Source organism: Dendronephthya gigantea, unplaced genomic scaffold, assembly GCF_004324835.1.
Source record: "Dendronephthya gigantea isolate DGI-Jeju-01 unplaced genomic scaffold, DenGig_1.0 000007F, whole genome shotgun sequence".
Lineage (NCBI taxonomy): Eukaryota > Metazoa > Cnidaria > Anthozoa > Malacalcyonacea > Nephtheidae > Dendronephthya > Dendronephthya gigantea.
This window is the reverse complement of record NW_021163017.1, coordinates 173-22803: the sequence shown is the minus strand read 5'-3', so window position 1 is coordinate 22803 and position 22631 is coordinate 173. Positions and strand designations below refer to the sequence as shown.

General features: G+C 37.3%; 6 protein-coding genes and 2 pseudogenes across 7 annotated transcripts; 4 read left to right on the top strand and 4 right to left on the bottom strand.

The window, feature by feature from the left end:
* Positions 1–119: 119 nt before the first annotated feature.
* On the bottom strand, positions 120–2247 carry LOC114517118 (xylulose kinase-like). Its single transcript, XM_028536767.1, has 5 exons — positions 1848–2247; positions 1335–1661; positions 964–1237; positions 565–876; positions 120–469 (listed from the first exon to the last, which is right to left on the bottom strand). Exons 1-5 carry the CDS (start codon positions 2232–2234, stop codon positions 144–146), a joined length of 1626 nt encoding a protein of 541 aa, XP_028392568.1. The 5' UTR covers positions 2235–2247; the 3' UTR covers positions 120–143.
* Positions 2248–2585: 338 nt separating this feature from the next.
* On the top strand, positions 2586–7037 carry LOC114516951 (RING finger and SPRY domain-containing protein 1-like). The gene is made up of 17 exons (XM_028536576.1): positions 2586–3008; positions 3576–3628; positions 3711–3823; positions 3902–4040; positions 4124–4182; positions 4251–4317; positions 4509–4643; positions 4744–4754; positions 4864–4968; positions 5082–5139; positions 5217–5302; positions 5389–5500; positions 5630–5726; positions 5828–5902; positions 6012–6092; positions 6208–6312; positions 6619–7037. The coding sequence occupies exons 1-17, from the start codon at positions 2776–2778 to the stop codon at positions 6713–6715; spliced, it is 1626 nt and encodes a 541-aa protein (XP_028392377.1). The 5' UTR covers positions 2586–2775; the 3' UTR covers positions 6716–7037.
* Positions 7038–7111: 74 nt separating this feature from the next.
* LOC114516952 (xaa-Pro dipeptidase-like) lies at positions 7112–12668 on the bottom strand. 2 transcript variants are annotated; one of them, XM_028536577.1, is made up of 16 exons: positions 12646–12668; positions 10284–10467; positions 9962–10089; positions 9816–9879; positions 9693–9740; positions 9532–9593; positions 9410–9454; positions 9238–9313; positions 9050–9096; positions 8905–8973; positions 8721–8798; positions 8465–8613; positions 8130–8314; positions 7947–8054; positions 7704–7787; positions 7112–7600 (listed from the first exon to the last, which is right to left on the bottom strand). In XM_028536577.1, exons 1-16 carry the CDS (start codon positions 12651–12653, stop codon positions 7484–7486), a joined length of 1452 nt encoding a protein of 483 aa, XP_028392378.1. In that variant the 5' UTR covers positions 12654–12668; the 3' UTR covers positions 7112–7483. The 2 variants fall into 2 exon arrangements, with proteins under 2 accessions (XP_028392378.1, XP_028392379.1); XM_028536578.1 differs by lacking the exon at positions 12646–12668 and adding an exon at positions 10567–10648.
* Positions 10715–12323, top strand: LOC114516954 (protein C8orf37 homolog). Its single transcript, XM_028536580.1, has 5 exons — positions 10715–10966; positions 11346–11436; positions 11588–11715; positions 11787–11935; positions 12169–12323. The coding sequence occupies exons 1-5, from the start codon at positions 10854–10856 to the stop codon at positions 12270–12272; spliced, it is 585 nt and encodes a 194-aa protein (XP_028392381.1). The 5' UTR covers positions 10715–10853; the 3' UTR covers positions 12273–12323.
* Positions 12476–14653, bottom strand: LOC114516953 (eukaryotic translation initiation factor 6). Its single transcript, XM_028536579.1, has 8 exons — positions 14371–14653; positions 14097–14182; positions 13917–13960; positions 13692–13823; positions 13365–13475; positions 13171–13236; positions 12906–13087; positions 12476–12714 (listed from the first exon to the last, which is right to left on the bottom strand). Exons 1-8 carry the CDS (start codon positions 14475–14477, stop codon positions 12705–12707), a joined length of 738 nt encoding a protein of 245 aa, XP_028392380.1. The 5' UTR covers positions 14478–14653; the 3' UTR covers positions 12476–12704.
* A 1363-nt stretch (positions 14654–16016) lies between these two features.
* LOC114517164 (peptidase M20 domain-containing protein 2-like) lies at positions 16017–17801 on the top strand. Its single transcript, XM_028536820.1, has 3 exons — positions 16017–16350; positions 16717–17199; positions 17321–17801. Exons 1-3 carry the CDS (start codon positions 16017–16019, stop codon positions 17710–17712), a joined length of 1209 nt encoding a protein of 402 aa, XP_028392621.1. The 3' UTR covers positions 17713–17801.
* Positions 17802–18064: 263 nt separating this feature from the next.
* LOC114517162 lies at positions 18065–19556 on the bottom strand (annotated as a pseudogene).
* On the top strand, positions 19096–21424 carry LOC114517163 (annotated as a pseudogene).
* Positions 21425–22631: the final 1207 nt, after the last annotated feature.

Genomic DNA, 22631 nt, shown 5'->3' with positions numbered 1-22631 from the left:
TCAATCCGGGGCATAATTTGCGGGGAATATGCTAATCATTAAAAAGTTTTTTTACAACCTTTTACACTCAAAATATATTTTTCCTTATTATATATAATCATAAAATTCATCTCCTGAAATTTCATAGTAAAAACATGTTATTATTAATTTGATTTAGCTGATAAACTCTTGTTATTAATACATTGCTCTAAAGTTTTATATCTCTTTGCCATTACATCATACAAATCTTTATTTTCGACTCTTGGTGTTACAGCCAAATCATATTGCTCATTTTTAGGAAAAATTTCATCATATTTCACATCAGTTGTCCCAGACCAGCCATGTTTTGCACGATATGCACAGCCAAGGCATGCTGAGTTAGCTGTCCCAGGAATTGTGAAGACCGGGGCATGAAATATATCCGACAAAACTTGAAGGATGGCTTGGTTCTGTGAAGCACCTCCTGTCGCCAAAATGCGAGAGTCTTTATCTGTATCACAAAAGGCAATTTTACTTATTAAAGAATAAAGAACGTTGAGGAACAAAGTTACAGATCAATAGTTTTAAAAAATATATGCCACTCACCCACTGTAAGACCTAAATCCTCTGCATGAACACGTTTAGCCAAAAACTGACCTTCTACCAGTGCCCTTATCTCCTCATCATTAGTAAAGGATTGAACCTCAACATCATTCTTATCAAACCTGTATACACCTTGTGCAAAAGGTGTTATTTCAGTTTCATGAAAATATATCCCAATATTGCCACTATTTCCAGGAGGACTCCTGCTAAGACTTTGGCCAAAGATTTCCCAAGAACCATCTGAGCACTGATCCCGAACAGATTCACGTACAAGGGATCCATTCTTGAAGCATAGAAGAGCCATGTAAGCATTTTCTAAAATGAAAAGAAAAAACATTTGTGCAAAAACATATATATACCTAGAAATTTTTGTCTAGAAACAACTGTTTTGAACCAACTTACTATCAACTGGATTTACAAAGATATGCCCTTTCACAGCTGGTTTTGGAGTATTGAGCCAAAGCATTAGTGTATCGCTTGTGCCAAGACTTATACAGATATCAGTTTTTTGCAATCGAACACCAGCTAACGAGGCAGGATTATCACCGGTGAATGCAACAATTTCACAGGATTTATGAAAGCCGTATCTTGAACAGAGGTATTTAGAGATTTCACCAATTCCTTGCGATGATGGAACAAGGTCTCCTAATTTCTTTTCTAAATTTGGGGCACATGCCTTGGGGATAGATAAGAATATCATAAGGTATTAGAGCAGAATTTGGGACACTGAATTTTAGCTGCAGATAGTGAAACTGCCATATATTGTACCATACCTGAAGACAGACTGATTCCCAAGTTTTGGTATGTATATTCATGAGGTTCATTCCTGACCCATCACTGTAATCAATTGGTGCATAATCACCAAGAAACAGGGATGCTAAGAAACTGCTGACTAGAGATATATGCTCACATTCATCGTATGAAGCTGGCTTAGTTTGATGGATCTTTGCAATTTGATTTCCAGTGAATCTTTCATAAGCACGAGATCCTGTGATCTCTGCGAGTGCCTGAGCTCCGCCCACCACTTGCTCTAGAGCACGGCATTGAGCTGTTGTGCTTGAATCCATCCATATGGGAGAGTTGTCAATTGCAAATGATTCCTTTGAAAATATACAAATCTATGAATTATGATGAAATTGACATTGAGGCATTTCTTCTCTGTTATCTTAACCTTACTTGGAAAATAATGCTTTGCAGTTATCCCAGACTTGAATACAAGTCAGGAATAGCTTATCGCAGTAATTGGGCATTGTGAAGAAGACTTATTTTGACCATTGACTGACTACCTTTAGCTGCTCATAGAGACCCTTGCTAGGGTCTAGGTTATTCAAACGTGTTTTTGTACCAGATTTCCAATACACGCTACCATGTTGTTGTCCAGTACCAGAGATACACGCAACGTCTACAAAAGGAAATCCTTTGCTTTTCATTCTCTCCATCAGCAAGTCCAAAGCCTTCACCCACATCAGAGTGGGAGCAGTGACCGTCAATAAGTCTGCGTGTCTTTGGACACCACCCTGTGTCTTGAACTCTGGAAGGTCTCGGTCAAAATTTACGACTTCTTCAGCGATAATGCATAATTCCTTATCAACAGCGATAAGTTTGAGCTGCTGGGTACTTAAATCAAGGCCTAAAAATGTGTTTGGTTTGTTAGAAACCATTTCTTCTACCATAGCTTCTACTCACCAGTTACCACTGTTTACCTTCATCTATATTCAACAGTTACTCCAAGTATTTATAAAATGCTTTTGGGTCTCGCTGGCTCAAGTCGTCATTGTTTATTATTTATAATTATTGTTCATTGTTTATTATTAGGAATTCAGAATTTTGTAACGATAAGAAATATTTTAAATCAATCTCCTATGCCTACATCTATTATGCCTGCATTTTTTCAAAATTTTCATTACCCTTTGCATATTGTTTTTGTATTTAGTAAATATTATATAATAAAGTAAATAAATTGTAATAATTTAATATTATTATATAATTTATGATAAATAATTTGATGTTCCTGTTCGCTGGCAAAAGAAGAATGTTTACCACTTTACCTTGTCATCCTCTGAGGTTTCATTTTTATTTTGTACAATAAAACATTAAATGGAAAAAGAAAAACGAATACAAGATTGGGGAATTCCGGAGGATCTAGTTAGAAAAACGTTTAGTAAGTTGGATTGGGAAAATGCTAGTTAACCATCGCTGCAAACGAATCGACACATGGGTTGTTGCAGAAGTAAACATGATTGCAATGAGACAGCGATTGAGATAGGAAATTCATTGAAAACATCCAGAACTTCCAGCAAAGAAAGCAGAAATGTTGTAAAATTTGACGAAGAAGATATACGTCAACCTACAGTCAGCGAGTGGCCTCCAAACGACCATGAAAACAGGTCAAATGTACAGAATTTGGTCTTGGATGTACTCGACGTTGTTCGTAAACTCACCGAGAGGTTTGTTTGGCTAAGACGATGATCGCTGTTAAATCGTATATCAACAAAAATTCCTTTGTTTAAATCGGAAACACTAATGACTTCCATTCCTTTTATATCAATATGTAGATAAACATGGTGTTGATATATGTAACTATAGTAAATTGCAATTCCTTCTTCCCAATATGTACTGATAGCGTCTGCACACAGGAAGTGATTACAGCGGATCTTGTGCACAGGCTGGTTTAGATGCTGTGATTTTTTTCAGCCTAACCTTGATGCAAACAAGCGAAATCTAGACTATGCCCAATGTGATGACATCAGTATCCGTACAAAAAAAAACAATATTTCATAAAAAAGAAGAATGGCCAATTTCTGATCCAAAACAAGCAAAGTGGTAGCTCTGCACTGATCTACATTACCTCTTTCAGAAAAACAAATTCATACAATTAAACCCAGTGTGCGATATACCCAGTTTGCCTGCACGACTAAAAATTATTACCTGTACTAAGTTGACCGAAACAAAGGCTTAAGATAAAATTGTATTTGTAGTTTTCTAAATAAGTGTTTTTGAATACATATATTTAGTATAGAAGAGCCTCCGCCATGTTTAAAGAAACTTCACGAAATTGCAGAGAAAGGTAGGCAGGAATATGTTGGAACATAGTTCAAATCTATTGCAAATCTTCAGAGAAATACTAAAGGAAAGATTTTTGAATTCAGAAAGTGGATGGCTCGACATGGTGATGGCCTGTGTTAAAATGATTCCAATAGGAAATGACCTTGGTCCAGCTGTGATATCAATATTGTTAGATGAATGCTCACTGGCACCTAAGGTAATGAAGAAACATTCAACAAAGAAACATTCAACAAATTTATTTTTAAAAAGTCACCAATTTATCATATTTTTATAGCCTACATTGTACAAACTGTTGTGCTACTTTGGTTTAACCTCTGAGAGAATACAAAATTCCCCAGAGATTCAATTATCTAATAGTGAGGTACAAAGGAATATGGCAATTGTGTTAGGGAGTTTGGCTGAAAAATTGGCAGGTAAAATATTGGGACTTCTTCTGCAAGTCTTAATAGCTAGTAGAGAAGATCAAAATGGCACCTCATGTGGTGTATTTTCACAGGACCTCAGAGTGCTTGGCTGATGAGAGAGGAAGTTCTACAATTTCTTTTATCCAAATTGGTAATTTGTTAAGTTGTATTGTAACTTTTTGTGAAAAATTATCCCTACTAAGATTTCTTACTTTCTAGAGGATAAAAGAGCATCCATCTGTCGTGCTTTTTTCAATAATAACCCTGGAGAAATTCGCAAAAACAAGTAGGTGTTGTTGGGACACGAGTTCCCAACAAGAAATGCAATATGTGAAAAGTGTTTTCTTTGCAATTTTTTTTTATCAAATTGCCAATTCGGCCTGCGTTTCTAAATCTTTGCATACCCTAATGTTATACATTATAAAAGGCACTCACTTAGTTGAATAAAATCCATAGATAATTTGTTTTTCTCAATAGATGAAAATAAAGAGAAGATAAGATCCACAAATATATCAGAACGACTTGCAGAATTTGAGAGTACTTGGTTGAACAGCCACAATGTTATTGAGCACCAAGCTGGTTTTTGTGCTCAATGGTGTCTTGACAACTCATGTGAGTTAACATGGAGTTATAATTGTGAGATGTTTGAAATATTTACAAAAACCCTTGTTGATAAATTACGCGTTTATAATCGTATTTCTTTTTCTCACAGTTCCACTGAAGGTAAGATACAAGCTGTACATGTGGTAAAAATCTAATTTAAACCACTGGTGCTACGAAATTTTTACCATATTCCTCCACCAACTACCATTAATGCCTACCAATTCATCAGGATCGACCATACAGTTACGAGAATATGAACCTGGATGGTATAAACGCTATGTTGAACGTTAACGACGTGAGCACGTATCTGAAAATATCTCCTCAAGGCCTGGAGGTACTTGTACAGGACTGCTGAGTTTGAAGAATTTAAATATGAAAACTTACGATCATTTTCGAAGTTGTGTTCCTAGCATTTACTTTAATGCCTTGATTTTATCGAACTTCTAGGCAAGAAGTGACGCATTTTCGTTTGAAAGTGTCAGGTCAACATTTTCTGTCTCATCAGGTAAGAACGCCACGTTTCTATCGGTTGGAAAATCTGCGTGGTGTCAGAAAATAATTAGCAAGCTTTTTCAACTATAGGTACATGGTACTATGAAGTCATTTTATTGACTTCTGGTGTCATGCAAATCGGTTGGGCAACGAAAGAAAGTAGATTTCTCAGCCATGTAAGAATATAAACAGTTTTTAGTTTTCTCCCTGGTTCCAGCAAAAAGCTTACCTACTTTACAGTGCTTATTCTTTCAAATCATAGGAAGGCTATGGCATTGGCGATGATATAAACTCTATAGCATTCGATGGTTGTCGGCAGTTGATTTGGTTTGACGCCGAGAGCTTTCCTATCTCATGTACAAAATGGAAACCTGGTACACAGAATAAACACATTCATGCATGGACACTTGTATAAATTCAGACCTATCTGTTTTGAGGTGTTGTGATTTCATGCTTTGAAAATTAGTACTTACGTCCATATTCCTCTTCTTTATCTTCCAAAGATGACGTTTTAGGATTATTACTGAACATTGATGAAAATAAAGTGATATTCTATTTGAACGGAGCCGCTATTGAACGCTATTTTCCCGCTAAAGATAGGTGAATTGATAAACTATCCTGCACGCTAGACCTTGATTGTGAAAAATTGAAATTCTCCAGCTAAATGCCTCGTGTATTTCTTCTTTCATTTGTTTTCACAGAGGGGCCTTTTTCGCCGCGGCAAGTTTTATGTCTTTCCAGCACTGTAAATTTAACTTTGGAGCAGATCCATTCAGGTATATGCCGGTATTTCTATAAACAACCATACTCCATAGACAATTTTATAAAATAGATAGAATATTCATACTAAATTTTCTATATTTTTGTTCTATGAACGCGTTATAGATACCCTCCAAACGTGCCGTTCCGCAAATTCAATGATCATTCCAAACTATCAGATGAAGAAAAGAAAATTCTTCCTCGAAGGTATCAAAAACTTTCGCATAAAAAAGGCGTTCAGACAGTTCAGTACAGCTACAAAAAATTAAACAAGTTATATGCATGCGTAAAAGTAGTCTTCCCTTGTTTATGTTTCATATAGGCACGTACAAATGGCGGAATTAAAGGACGAAAAATTTCACGCAGACTCTTGCACGATTTGTTACGAGCATACGGCAGATGCTGTTCTGTTGCCGTGTGAGCACAGGTAATGAACCATGTCAGTTGAACCGCAGAATATAACCTCGTTATACGAACCGAGGTTTTTAAGAAATTTAACCCTGTAGTCCTACAATAGTATTTTAAACGGTTAACATCAGCCGAGGTATGATTCGGAAGATTAACGTGACAATTTGATATGAAGACCAAACTTCTATGATTATAATCAACTATAGGAACGAGGTCGCTCGGAAGCTAAAACTAAAAACTATACTCATTGCTCTGGGTATAAGGTTGGTTTTACACTTTAAAGAATAAATTGAAGCGCTAAACAAGATCTTTTGTGTTTTACCAGAACAATATGTTACAAGTGTGCAACGAAACTGGAACAATGCCCTATATGCAGATGTGGCATAGAAGATATCGCCAAACAGATTGTATCAATGGTCTAAAAAGATCCCACTAAACATTTGGAATATGAAATATTTCAGCATACAGATCATTCTGGTTTCTCTGTTCTGCACAGAGCTGTTTCCTCCGATTGGAGAAATGTCACGCTCTGTATCGTTGCGTTGCGTGGAAACTATTTGAAAGTCAATATTTTAGTGAATAATGCAGAAGTAATTTCACTAAATCTTGGTGTTTAAAAAACGGCCAAAAGTTGAAAGTCAAATATATGGGTAGAAAATAATATATGTTGGGAGAAATAATGTAAAATTAAGTCAATATTTACGCTAGACCAAATGTTCAAATTGATATTTTCTTGCATTCTACGTAATGCATTTGGGTACTTTTAATACAAAACGTGAATTGAAATTAAATTATAATTTTAAAAAAGGTTGTATAGTTCTATGTTATAACAGCTTGTGACTCGTAGTGTTTAGAAACTTTTCCATGTAAAAGAAAACTACGTAATTTCATTGCGAGAGCATGTATGTATTTATTTATCAAAACTACAAAAATGCACATTAATGTCCTATTGTCACCTTCCCTAATTTACAAATATGCTAGATCAGTTGTTTATTTCTCATTATTAATTTCATATTTTTCTCTGCATATTATCCCTATTGTATCTATTTCTATACACATTTAGGAACATACAAATTTTAAGAGAAATGACGAGAAACTGTCAACTACATTTGCCTTCCTGGAACTCATTGTGTGGTATCATCTTACCTCATCAATATTCAATTTACGAGAGTCCCATTCCCAGGCCATTATTAGGAGCAAACGGCTCCTCCCTGCATGTGCTCTTCAATTTCTTGCACAGTCCGAGGGACTTGAGTCATCAGTTCCATTCCGTCAGCAGTCACAATTATGTCATCCTCAATACGAACCTGGTATGAACATAAAAAATTGAATTTCTAGGATGACAAGCCCCACTGCCCTTCCTGGCCTACAAGTGGTCTCAGGCTAGACCTGTGTAAGTTTATATCTTACCCCTCCAGAGCCTCGGTACTCTTGCAGGACCTCCACGTTGATGAAGTGAGCTTGTGCTGAATTTCTTAATGCCTCATCTAAAAGCTGGGAAATGAATGGAAATCATTTGAATCGAACTACATCCTTATTCACAGACAAAAAATGCACAAGTGAAAAACCCCTTTGGCTAGAGACCAGGTCAGTTGAAATAAAATGAAATAAAAACACAATGAAATAAAAACAAGAAAAAAAGCCAGAATTTACATAATCAATGAAATAGATTCCAGGTTCAACTGTCAGCACCATATTCTCTTCAAGATTTCTTGCTGTTCTCAATGATCGAATACCAGGCTCGTCGATTCTCTCCACACCCTAAAATAGTAACAAATAGTGGGTAATAAGGACAGACAGGGAAAACAGGGGTGGCATATTGCTACTTGTACTTACCTCAGGGTACCCCCCAACATCGTGCACATCTAGACCCATGAAATGACCAAGACCATGGGGCATAAATACAGCACCCATGTGAACTTTTACCATGTCATCAACATTGCCTTTCAATATGCCAATTTCTTTTAGAGCTTCAAGCTGCACCCTTTCTGCAAGACGATGCATATCAGGCCAAGAAATACCTAATAAAAAATTATCCTTGAGGTTTAATTGTGTGCTGTAATTATATGTATATTTAACATAATTCATCCATTAGAAAGCCAAAGAGACTTATTTCTGCCAACAATATAGTAATATAAGTATGGCTGCATATTTGTTTGTGTTATTCAAACCTGGTTTAACTTGTGCCATAACAGCCCTGCTTGCCCGAAGAACAGCCTCATAAATATTCTTTTGCTTCTCTGTGAACTTCCCGTTGACTGGGAACGAACATGTGATATCAGAACCATAACAGTAGTACTCTCCGCCCATATCAAATAGACTAGAAAACATTGTTCAAAATTAGCAACTTGAATGCTTTAGCTGCAATGTCCAATTTGACAACTGCTTTGATATAAAGGTGCAAGGCAAGGTGCATATATCACATACCACATATCTCCACTTCTTATAGTGCGATCATTAGGAGCTCCAGCATGACCATAATGAAGAACAGCACTATTTGGACCACTAAATAAAATCATTAATCATGTATTCAACAAACTAATGTGGTGCAATATTTTTCAAACTAATGTGGTAATATTTTTCAAACTCATATAGTTTATTTAACACACACCTTGCACCAATGCAAGTATATGATGAATGTCTACATCCTCCACGAGAATAGCAATGATTGAGAAACATGCTGAAAATAAAACAAAACTGTTTTAGCCATTTTGGAAATTCAACAAATTTTGCTCATGATTCTGGTCTTTTCTTACCTCTCAAGCTGAAATTCCACCATGTCAGGTTTTATTTTTCTCATAATCTAAAAAAAGGTTAAATGATTTGAAAACTATGAATAAATAATTATCTGCACAAAACTTATCTATTATAGAAAACTTAGATAATATACTTTAAAGTATACATTGCTAAAGCTAAACAATTGTATGGCAAACTTTCAATTTACCTTTTTATGTGCCTCACTGCTGACTCTGTTCACATAACGAAGAACCTCCAATTCTTGCTTTGTTTTAATTACACGACTGCAATAAAACAAAAATTTGCTTAAAACTGTATGTGACTTCATAAAAATGCTAGGTTTTCAATAATAATTAAAACAGGGTTAATACTTTGCTTACCACTCAACAATTTGTGGGAAAAGTATTTTGTTGTCAACTGAGAAGCTAAGAAAATGAATTGAAATGGTTTGATGATCTTTTAACTAGTGTATTCCTTTTCCAACACAACAGTAGTTTTATACCTGCCAATGCCATCAAAAGCAGCCTCACGACAATATTCCCCACTGTCTGTGTTTTTACCATACTATAAACAGGTAGAAAGCAAAAAAAATGATGAAAAACTGGAGATGGTTACCAGACAACAACCTTTTAACCAAAACAATAGAAAACTTTTTCGCCATACCAGAGTCAACAGCACTGATGGTTGTTTCTTCTCAAGAACAGCTGCAATCTAAAATTAAAATATTTGACAGATGAACACCAATCCAGCTCATTTTATAATATATACAAGAAATAATAAACAAACCTCATCTGTGTAGAAAACCTCATCGACTTCATACTTCTTTTTGAAATGCTCAGGTGGATAGATACTTCATAATCAAAAGAACAATAAAATATTCAAGATTCTAAAACAGTTTTTAAAAATAATCACCACTGATTGCCAATACTCACGTTCCTTTCCATGTAGCATACTCTTTAGGAAATCGTGGCATAAATAGCATTGATTTACCACTATCCACATCAATTGCCCCAAAGAAATCGCCTTCTAATACACCAAACGTCCAGTGAAAGTAGGACTCCTAAAGTTAAGTATTTCAACTCCATAAAACGAGATTACAGATTTGAGATCTCCAAAACTATATATCTGCGCAAATGCAGATGCAAACCAGAACACTTTATTATTTAATAAGAACTAAAAGAAGTTCAAAAGTATTTAATTTAATTAAATAAATTTTATATTTTCTCTTTCTTTAAAATGAGAGTCGATATATACCTGGCGAAAGACAATTTCTGCATCAGTATCATCTCGACACTTTTCATCTCCGCCTTGTAGGAGAACTATTGCTCCTTTTTTGAGATTTTTTAAACCTTTCAGCCTCTCACAAAGGCGTTTACGATTTGTCGTGTGCAAGTTCACGAACACGCGAAGCCCATCAGGGCCGAGTTGAAAATAAGATCTGCAAGAAAACGTGGAAAAAATTGAGGATATTAAATTGGACCTGTACAGTAGGAAGAATTGTTGTAATTTCTGCTATAATAAATTACTTTCAATTTACCCTTCTTGTTCAGCCATCACGAGACAACACTTCGTGATGCACGTGAGATATCACATGTGAATTCTCGAGATTCTAGAAATCTCGACTGTTTCCGAACAATCGACGAATCGTTACGACATAAATTAGCATACTAAATTTACCACACTAATTTCTACACAAATATATTGAATAATTATCATATCGAAGTAAACAAAATTTCAACTAGATGCTTGACAACAGCCAGAGGCGTTTCGTTGCAATCATTTGTAGTTTTTGACGGTTTAAGGCCAGTGGATAAAACTTGAAAGATGGATAAAGATATAGATGACCTTCTCGATGAAGCAGAATTGAAATTTTGTAAAAATACCGGCCCGGCAAAAACTACGAGTAAGAAAACAAGCGCTAGTGCAGAGCAAAGCAGGTTGGAATAGTAAATATGTTTCGAGTGTATATGAATTATAGAACATACGTTTACCTAAAAGTATTAAAATTTATTTGGATGTGATCACTATGGTCTATAAAAGCTATTTTGTGTCAATACAAAATTCCCCCCCTTGTCCCCCCCCCTTGCACCGAATAAGGGTTTGGTACAGGGGGGCATCAGGGGACACCCTGCCTAAGATATAGTCGCCCATATTATTAGAGGTTGCCTCAATCAGCTTCCTATAACAGGGAATCACAGGGAGAAATCGACAATTCCTAACGGGATGGTTTTAAAATTTATGTCCTGAAAAGAAATATATTACAGTTGGTCATTGCAGATCTATCACCTTCATAAGCTTATTATCACTGTCTGGTAGGTCAATAGGTCCGAATGTAAAAAGGAAGGATCAATCTGACCTAAATGCTATGATTGACGATATATGTACAGATGATGGACCAGTGTACAAGGTAAAATAGAAAAATGAACCCACATACAAATTACAAAGACAGCTAGAAATTGGATAAAAAAAATGGTTAATAATATATGTATGGTCTTCAAAGAAGACAAAATACTAATTTTACCAATTGTACCATAATTTCTTGAATTTAATAATCATAGCCACATTCATCTCAGAAGAGCAAAAATGATCAAAACTCTCAAACTTCAAACAAATCAAGAAAATGTTATCCAGTTTATCTTGGAGGAAGTCGACATGCAAGTGGTATTTCCAGTGCATCTGTTCAAAGGTACATAGTGCTTAGCCCAGCCCTTTGCTATCAAAACTGTTGAATTTTACAGTTTATGTTTTGCTTCGTAGGACATGTAACCAGCTACGTTGCACTTCATGTGATTTTGAAGTGGTTGCATTCGACAACTATCAATGGCATTCATCTTGTGATTATTTATTCTTCCGTAATAATATCCCAGACTTTAGCAAGTTAAAAGTTAATCTAATACAAAAAAGAGGTGAGATAAAAAGCAAAGTGATTTTTTACGTCTTAGTTAACAATTCCACTCACTTGATTAAATTCTCAGTTTCTTATTAATTTTGTTGGCTGAGATGCAAAATATTGCTGTTCAGAGTGAACCTTTATACCTCAACAAATTACTACCTTGTATATTCCCAATAAATTACTTCTAAATTCTAGTAATCGTCATTCAATTCAATTCATTTATAAAGATCAATTTGTTTTATCTAGGTAGTAGGGCATATGCTTGCCAATGCGCATGGAGATCTGTGAGCGACATACAGAATATTGAAACAGAATCCGAATTACGATGGGTGTGTGGAAAACATATCTAGATAGGATTACAAATATACCTGAAACTGTATAAATATATCTACAGGCTACAAAATATTTATATCTAATTTAAAAAATAACATTCTAGACACTGTCAGTTGAAATAGTTAATATATTTCAAATATGTTAGTTGACAATTTGCATCCGCTATATCAAGAAACTGTGAGAATTATAGAACTAGAAGTAAATTAAAAATACTGAGAGATTCATTTTAATTTATTTTCGGACCAATAGTATCCATATATTCCATGCCGTCATATATTATACAAGTTACAATGTGTATTTGACACTAGGCAGTGAGTGAAATTTCATTTCAACCAATCTTTTTACAAGATTTATGAAATTTTGAATGTATTCCAATAAATGTGAGAATACCTGGACATATTATGATTGGAATGCCACCACCAGATACACTCATCCATCCAACTTAATTTTCAATTCATGCTACAATAGAAAAGGATATTATTCATCACAGACATCAACAATGTTCAATCACAATTAAACAACATGCTCAAATTGTCTGCTTCTGCACTGTTTTAAAATCAATATATACGAGATGAAAATAAGAGTTCTTGGAGTTGGATGCTTAATTAATAGCTTGCATATATAGAAAAGATGTACAAATATATATATACCTCTCAATTAATGAATCTCTCATTGTTGTTGCGATGCTTGATGGCTGTGCATCACCAAGTTTGAATACACTTTCAATAACAGATAGTTCAGTGCTGGTTGTATCGAGCCCGCAGAATGCACACCAGTCATTAACAACCATGCCAGCCCCAATCACTTCACTTCCACGATTCACAGTGCCTGCCTGTACATGGAAAGTTGAGAGTCATTGCAAAACATCTTGTGAATAAATGAACACAGAAAAGATGGTATATCACAATACAGTACCACAAGAGGAACTTGTAATAAGGATGACAGTTCATCTTGATCTTCAACTGGCGTATGGGGATGAACCTTGATAATTTAACATTCGATTAGTCTACAACCACAGCCTACTAGTGGTTCAATTGCAAAACAACCCATTCTACTGAAGAGTTAGGATCATAAAGGACTTTTCAAATGACTGTAATAGCAAGACATACCAGGCCACCTTGGTTGGTGATAGCACAGTAACTGCCTGTTAAGACATTGCCAGCAACGGTTTGACGAAATACTTCAACTTTTAGAACATCAGCTAAAATCTCTTCTGTTTCCTGTTGATTAAAATAGATGAATCTTAGTAATAACAACACAATCCGAGATGGTTTCTTATAAAAATACATTGCACATCTCATATACTCATATACATGGTTAATGTTTTCTTCCACAAACCGTAAAAGTTGGTTAAGATCATAAACCTCTTGAACTCTAAATTACTAACAATATTTCTCTCTACTAAAGTAATAAAATTCAACAACACATTAACTTACTCTATCCAAGTCAGGATGTACAAGAGCAACATAATCATTACAAGCGACAACGTTTCCCAGAGCAGACAGACGTTCCTCCACCCTCTGTATTTTCACACTGTCTGGCAATGAGTTACGAATGTGCTGCAGCTCCTGAATTAGAATAAGATGTGTTATCTTCACCTTCGTCAGATAAAATAATAAAAAAAAATTCTAGCCAATTGTTGAAGCAAATTTCAAAATAACCTGATCTGTCGTTGTGTTGGGGACTAGTAAACCATGTCGATTACCTGTAAGGTTTGCAATAAGTCAATTATGACATCTCAACATTTTATTGAATTATTTCTGGTATTTTTGCAAATTTTATAGAACTAAAGGGGTTGCGACCTAAAGGGGTTTCGACTTAAAGGTTAATCAATAACTTACCAATAGTTAATCTACCAATAATTCTGCAACCAGCAATTGATGAGCGTATCACTGGTATTACATCGGACAATTCCCCTTCAAATACACTAAAAAAGAAAAATTTACCCATTAAAATATTCACATCAAATCCCACCAAGAAATTATCTTGATCACGTGGTGAACAAGAGAAACTTTCCCAGAAAGGGAAATCTGTACATTTAATAATTGCAACATAGAGTTTTGTTCGTTTTTCAGAAGACAGACATTTCTAACAATAATCTAACATCTCACATACCTATAAAAACTCTGGGACGCGCCAATACCAACTAAGCAGTAGGAATTGGTCAACTTTGAAAAGACTCCAACTTCGTTATTGTTCTCAAACTGAGCGCGAACTGCCATATAAGTATTTAAAAATCCGCTTGACAAACGTGGAAACTCCTTGAAAGTATGCTGTACTGTTTCCCTTCCTTTTATACCGTGATTTACGGTTCTGAGAATCTATTTTTGGTATCTTACAAAACGTTCCGCATTTGTATTGCACCAAATTTCTCCATTGCACGATGTTTTGCAATACCATGAGCCCACTATTCCTCCTGTAGAGAACGTGGTGTTGTCCGCATAAAATGGCCGGAGGACTTGTACGCCACAGGCCTTGATAGGTAAACTTTGAACATGGTATATTCAGCCATGGTCGAGCACATTCTCGACCACAAACGGACTCGACCATGGTCGAATTAGTCGTTTTCCGGCGAACTCGACCATGGTCGAATTAGTCGTTTTCCGGCAAACTCGACCATGGTCGAGTTAGTCGTTTTCTGGCGAACTCGGCCATGGTCGAATTACTCGTTTTCCGGCGATTACGACCATGGTCGAATTCGTCATTTTCCGGCGAACTCGACCATGCTCGAATTAGTCGTTTTCCGGCGATTACGACCATGGTCGAATTCGTCATTTTCCGGCGAACTCGACCATGCTCGAATTAGTCGTTTTCCGGCGAACTCGACGATGGTCGAATTAGTCGTTTTCCGGCGAACTCGACCATGGTCGAATTAGTCGTTTTCCGGCGAACTCGACCATGGTCGAATTAGTCGTTTTCCGGCGAACTCGACCATGGTCGAATTAGTCGTTTTCCGGCGAACTCGACCATGGTCGAGTTAGTCGTTTTCCGGCGAACTCGACCATGGTCGATTAGTCGTTTTCCGGCGAACTCGACCATGGTCGAGTTAGTCGTTTTCCGGCGAACTCGACCATGGTCGATTAGTCGTTTTCCGGCGAACTCGACCATGGTCGAGTTAGTCGTTTTCCGGCGAACTCGACCATGGTCGAATTAGTCGTTTTCCGGCGAACTCGACCATGGTCGTTAGTCGTTTTCCGGCGAACTCGACCATGGTCGATTAGTCGTTTTCCGGCGAACTCGACCATGGTCGAGTTAGTCGTTTTCCGGCGAACTCGACCATGGTCGAGTTAGTCGTTTTCTGGCGAACTCGACCATGGTCGAGTTAGTCGTTTTTCCGGCGAACTTGACCATGGTCGAATTAGTCGTTTTCCGGCGAACTCGACCATGGTCGAATTAGTCGTTTTCTGGCGAACTCGACCATGGTCGAATTAGTCGTTTTCTGGCGGAATCGATTATGGTCGAATACGCCATTTTCTGGCGGACTCGACCATGGTCGAATACGCCATTTTCTGGCGGACTCGCCCGTGGTCGAGTCAGCCATTCTTTGGTGGTTGTCTAATATTTTCTAATGTTGGTTTATCAAGTTGTCCTTATTTACATTTTCTCGCGCGACGTTTGGCCACGCGGGTAATAATCCATGTCCTATGTACACCAATATACTGCAGGCACATAGGGATATATAGGGGGTCTCCAAGGTATATTGGTGTATACAGGAGTAATATTATCGCCACGCGGGACACACGCAGCAATTACAAAACGAAATGGCCGATGTTTCAAAGCTTCGTGGAGTCGCTTGTAAAACAATCGACGATACTTCAGCTGAACTCAACAATATAAGCCAGGAAATATGGAAACATCCTCAGCAAAATTTCGAGGAAGTATTCGCGCACAATCTTTTAACAACGTTTTTAAAAGAGAGAGGATTCGAAGTGACTCCTAAAGTTGCCGGTCTGGAAACCGCGTTCAGAGCTGAGTACAATGGTGACATGAAAAGTCCCCGTGTTGGTATAATCTGCGAATACGATGCGTTGCCAGAGATAGATCATGCATGCGGTCATAATCTCATCGCAGAAGCTGGTATTGCTGCCGCTTTAGGTAAGAATAAAAATCGAAGGAAATTAAGTAATCATGTGGTAGTAATTATGCCATCTTAATTGCCACAAATTCAACAATGGTGACTGACAATTTTAGTTTTAGTTGTTGTTAAAGGCGCTGTTACACTATGTAACTTTCCTTGCAACTTCCAATGCAATTCTACTCCTGAAGCATCTGAAGTTGACAAATACGAACATTTCTTATAATCCGCTAATGTTTCTAAGAATTTTGGAACCCTCCTTACTAATTAACATCACTCAAAACTATAGTTGCAAGTTGCAAGGAAAATTGCATAGCGCAACAGCGCCTTAAACCAACAGTTGTGTATATGTAGTTTTCTATTGTTTTTGTGTGTGTTTTTTTCAGGAATAAAAGCAGCCATTGAAGCCTCCAACAACACTCTTGGCAGTCTTGTTGTGTTTGGGACACCTGCAGAAGAGGGTGGCGGAGGGAAGATTTTTATGATAGATGAAGGATGCTTTGATGATGTTGACTTTTGTATGATGGTACATCCGACTGCCTTTGATTCAGCCACTCCCTTGGTTCTAGCTTGTCAGCATATGCGTATCAGATACCATGGTCATGCCGCCCATGCAGCGGCGTTTCCTTGGGAAGGTGTAAATGCGTTAGATGCCGGAGTGGCCTGCTACACCTCTCTCAGCATGTTACGACAGCAGATGAAGCCAACATGGCGCGTCCATGGTGTGTTCAAAGATGGTGGTGTGAAACCAAACATCATACCAGATACATCCGTCTTGAAATACTATTTCCGAGCCCCAGACAACGAGGAGCTTGTCGATTTAATGGCGAAAGCAAAAGGATGCTGGGAAGGTGCTGCAAGTGCTACAGGTAATTTTCCCAGTCTTGTATTCAATTCTGGAAATTAAACATAATGATGGCCTCCTTGAACAACTTAAAGGTTATTGTTGCACAGAACATATTATGGAATGTGTAATTAAATTTATTATAGGTTGCACTGTTGAAGTTGAGTGTCATGGATATGGGAAGAACAATGTAAATTATGCTGCTATGAAACATAACCAAGTTTTAGCCAAGTTGTACCAGAAATATGCTGAAAGTTTAGGAGTGAAATTTCTCCCAGAAGGAGAGGCAGAAAACGCATTGCTTGGTTCAACAGACATGGGAAATGTATCCCTTGTTAAACCATCTATACATCCTGCATTCACAATCAATTCCCCAGCAGTGATCCACACGCATGAATTCAAAGATGCAGCTAGCAAACCTGAAGCCCAGGCAAAGGTGTTAATAGCTGGCAAGTCAATGGCGATGACATCAATTGATGTTTTGGCAGACACTCAGCTTTTAAAATCAGTAGTTGAAGAATTTGAACAGAAATCTTAAACATTTTTTTATTATTTATTTGTGTGAATTGATTTATTTATGCGTTCAAAAATGATAGATTTTATACTTTAGGCTATGGTCACATACACAAAAAAACTAGAAAGTCCTTTATTAAATTGATTCTTTAATTGCATGTCTAAAGGTGCATTAGGAACATATATCAAGAACTTAATGGTGTTGAAAACATTTTGGGAGATTTTGTCCACAGCATTTATACAAATTATATTTTTACATTTTCATTCAACATCGTGTTTTAAATAACTATGTAAATGATGAAGTCCTGTTTTTATTCGACAATTTCAGCTCAGCTAATTTCCTTGTATTTGTGTGATTAACTTTTAATTAATAAACCTTCAAACTACCATTTAATTCCTAGAGCAGTGACATTTTTCTCCACAGCATGGTAACTTGTATGCAACACTTCCTTACATCTTTCTGAGATTTGACCACCAAGCCATTTTTCGTATACTTCTTGGACATTTTTATCATTCTCTGGTAAAGATGACTTCAGAGAATTATAAAGTTTGGCAACTTTTTCTATTAACTCTTTTGATGACTCCTCTGGAGAAGGTCTGATCTGACCTCCTCCATTAATGCACCCTGACGGACAAGCCATGACCTCAACAAAATGATAGGGGCACTTGTTCCGTTTTAGTTTCTGCACTAGGTTTTGAATATTACGAAAGCCATAAGCAAGAGCAAACTTCAGGACAGGTTTATCTTCATGTTCGAGTACAACTTCTTGAAAGTCCTTATTTCTCATTGTCTTGTATGTAAGATCTTCAACTTTTTTCCCAAACAGTGCTTGTGCAGCATAACAGAAAACATGTTCAAGGTAACCCCCAGATCCACCACCTCTGTGATTGGTAATTTCAGAATCCTTTCCGGTTTCAATCATTTCATCCAGTTGAAGTGAGCTAAGCTTGGGAAGTCGATCGCCTTTTCTTCGAACATTTGCTCAACCTCAAGGGAGGTTATCACACAGTCTACATCGCGAGTGTGGTATATATCATTGTAAAAATCTTCTCTGGAGGCTTCTAACTTCTTATCATAGCAAGGCATGACCGTCACATGGTACACTTTATCTGGTGATTTCCCAACTCTGCTTCCCAGATACTCTTTTACCAGACTCCCCATGACCTGTTGTGGTGACTTGGTGCTTATGAACGGCAATATAAACTGCCCGTGGGTTTTCTCGGCGTAGCAGATCCAACCAGGGCACGCCGAGGTTAGCAGAGGAACATTTTTGGTTGGATTCGGGTTATTACGATATCTTTCAACAAATTCCTTCTGAATTTCAAGCAAACTGAAATTCCGTGCAAAAGTTGTATCGAAAACATAATGCACTCCTAAATCTTTGAAAAATCTTGTAAGTTTTAGAGCTGTCTCTTTATGCCCAGGTTGAAGTTGGCTGCAATGGACGCTCTAGATTGAGGTGAGATACTAACAACGATTAACTTTTGTTCAGTTTCGGCTAGCTGGGCATTCTCTTCGATGATTTTATACAACTCATCTTGGCTTTGTTGTGTGATTAGTACACTCTCTGCCGAAGTAATGCAACCGCTGCATGCAAGGCAATCATTTAACGTGATTTTTGCTTTCTCTAATTTCGTTTTACTGCCGGCATTTAGTTGATAATAACTGCCATCATCTTCGACCTTGATTTTGGCAACCCCTCCTTCTCTTTTTCAATCTTTACGGGCTTGACGCATTCTTGTGAGGGTGTTATAAAGTCGTCTAGATCAGTCAATTGCAGAACACCACTAAATTTCGCCATTTTGGGATGAACTTTTCAAGCTACCACTTCGCAATGGTTTCCTTCTTTCCTTTAAAATTTCTCTGTCAATTTGTCCACGTATTCCCGGTGCTTGATTCAAAATTATCCCACTCTACTTCGGCAATACATTAACCCATTTAAGAACACAATGCTTTTATTATTGCCAGTTTATGGAAAAAAAACAAATTGTATTTGCACAACACTCCTCTTCATCTTCATATTTTCCACTTCAAAGGGCAACCTCCTATGTCGAATTTTCCTTCTTTCTTTAGACGTGTCCATTGGGAACAATAACTCTAGTTATTACCCACTGACATTACCTGTTCCCTGACCGAGAACAACATGGATAAAGTTGAAAGATTATCCAAAATATCTGATGATTGCATTGATGAAAGTTCAGCTGATTTACATCAATTAAGTCTGAAAATATGGAATAAGCCTGAACTTTCATATCAAGAGGAATTTGCTCATAAATTATTGACTGAAACTTTGAAGGAGAAAGGTTTTGATGTGACACCACAATTTACACTGCCAACTGCTTTTCGTGCGGTGTATGATCCGGATAACAACCGTGCTGGCAAAGGATTGACCGTGGGGATTATTTGCGAGTATGATGCATTGCCTGGTATCGGACATGCATGCGGACATAATCTCATTGCTGAAGCTGGAGTTTGCAGCTGGATTAGGTTTGTGTTTTACATTGGCTGCTAATTCAGTTCCTCTCAGGGAGGAGCAAAGGTGGAAATTTTCCCAAGGCTAGAAATGGTTAAAATGAGGAACTATGCTTATAGGAAGAAGGCTCCCAAAATTGCTCCAAATATCACTAATTATGAAAGGCTTCATGTCTAAATATCATTTGGTTTATAATCTAGGCATTCAAGCAGCATTAAAAGGTTCACCTTCTTTGGGTCTTGGTCGAGTTATCGTGTATGGGACGCCCGCTGAGGAGGGAGGTGGTGGTAAAATAAAAATGATCAATAATGGTTGTTTTAATGAGGTTGATTTCATTATGATGGCTCACCCAAATCCTTATGATGCTGCCTTTCCAACATATATTGCCTGTTGCTCTGTGTCAGTTGTTTACAAGGGCCATGAAGCCCATGCCTCTGGTGGACCGTGGGGAGGGGTGAATGCACTAGACGCTGCAGTTGCGGCTTACAATGGTATCAGCATGATGCGGCAACATATGAAACCATCATGGCGAGCTCATTGTATTATTGCCGAAGGTGGAACCGCCTTCAACATCATTCCAGCAAGGTCGAGACTTCAGTGCGGGGTTCGTGCACCAACAATGCCAGAGCTCAAAGTTTTGAAGGAAAAAACCCATGCAATATTTGAAGCCGCAGCGCAAGCTACAGGTGGGTTTATTCATTACAACACTTTCTTTAAACCCCAAAATCCATTTGGTATCCTTTGAACACAAAGCAGTTAAAATCGTGATTTCTCTTGCAGGTTGTGAAGTAGAAATTGCCTGGACCAAACTGCCTTACAAAAATCTTATCACAAACTCCGTACTTGCTGATATTTACCAACGCAATGCAGCAGAATTAGGTGTTCCATACCTACCTCTCCATGAGCAAGCAGCAAAACATGGTGGCTCCACAGATATGGGCAATGTCTCCCAATTCAAACCCGCAATACATCCGAGATATTATGTTGCAGATAAAATCACCCACACCCCTGAGTTTCAGGTGGAAGCGGGTACGAAAGAAGCACACCGCTTTACCCTGATAGCTGCCAAGTCCATGGCAAGGACGTGTTTACATGTAATGAGCAATCAAGAATTGATGAAGGACATTAATTCAGAGTTCAGTGAAAGCGTGAAAAATGAAGGCGGTGAATTGGGGGATTAATTGTGAACAGTGTGAAAATTAATATAAACCAGTAGGAATTGATAATTTTTTCTCAATATATCATTAAATTTATTATAATTTTCAATCATATGTGTACATGCATTTGTGTGAACTTTTTTCATATTCCGAGTGCAACGCGAGCTCAGAGCAGGTTTGATTACCGTGGGCGTGAAGCAATGGCCTAGATTGTAGACTTTGTAGACTTGTAGTATGCGTCGAAGTACATCATTTTAGGAACCTTTCTGTTAAATTACAATTGTATTAGCCCAATTAAAGCAATTGCAAGTGAATAAAGGCAATCCAGAAGAAGGCTACTCGCTATGTTTTCACAAGATAGATGTTGAAATTATATTAATTCCACGCAATGTAATGAGTTTCTACGCGTAGTAAGACCAATAGGAGACATTGAAAATAATGTAAAATGTGGGAAAAGCAACAAGACACATCTTATCAAACCAAAACTTTGTGACTTCCTTCTCGCTCGTTGAGCACGATTGAAACACGACATCGTCGTCTACGTCTTCCAGATAACCTGTGCGCTCATCTTCCTCCGCATTTTCCACCTGCTCTCTTTCGTCTTTTCTTTTCCATTTAAAACCAGGAAAGAGCACCACAAAATATTTCTTCAATCTTGCCTAGAATTTAGTTCAAACATGATTGTAAAAACTACAAGCTAGCTCAAGGTGACTAGCAGCTGTATTGGCAAATAAAATTGTCTGCCCCATCAACCAGTTAACAAATAGATTACAATGAACCGTTGTCTGTTCAGTTATAGATACACGGTATGACGTCATATGTGATAAGAACAAAAAAAGTGGCCACGAGCCGCCGGGGCGAGTGGTCACTCTTTTGTTCTTATCACATATGGCGTCATACCGTGTATCTATAACTGAACAGACAACGGTTCATTGTAATCTATTTGTTTTATATAATAAAACTGAAAAAAATCCAAAATTAAACCGGTAAAAAGAAAATTGCTGTGACGTCATTCCGTGCGTCTGTCCTCTTATAGATCATGACTCTCGACCAATGAAATTGCTTGAATTCTTTACGTTATTATATAATGTAAATTGTAATTTCATAGGTTACATTTATTAATATACATTACTTAGATTGTGAAATAATTATTTAATATTCTGGTAAATTGCTAGTTTAACAAATGACTGGTGACGGTGAATTTAATAGCTAGATTGAAACTATAATTATCTGGCATAAGCCTGTCGAATGGGTTTCTTTTGCAGAAGTTAATAATATATAGGACTTACTAAAGCATTGCAACTGGTGAAGGA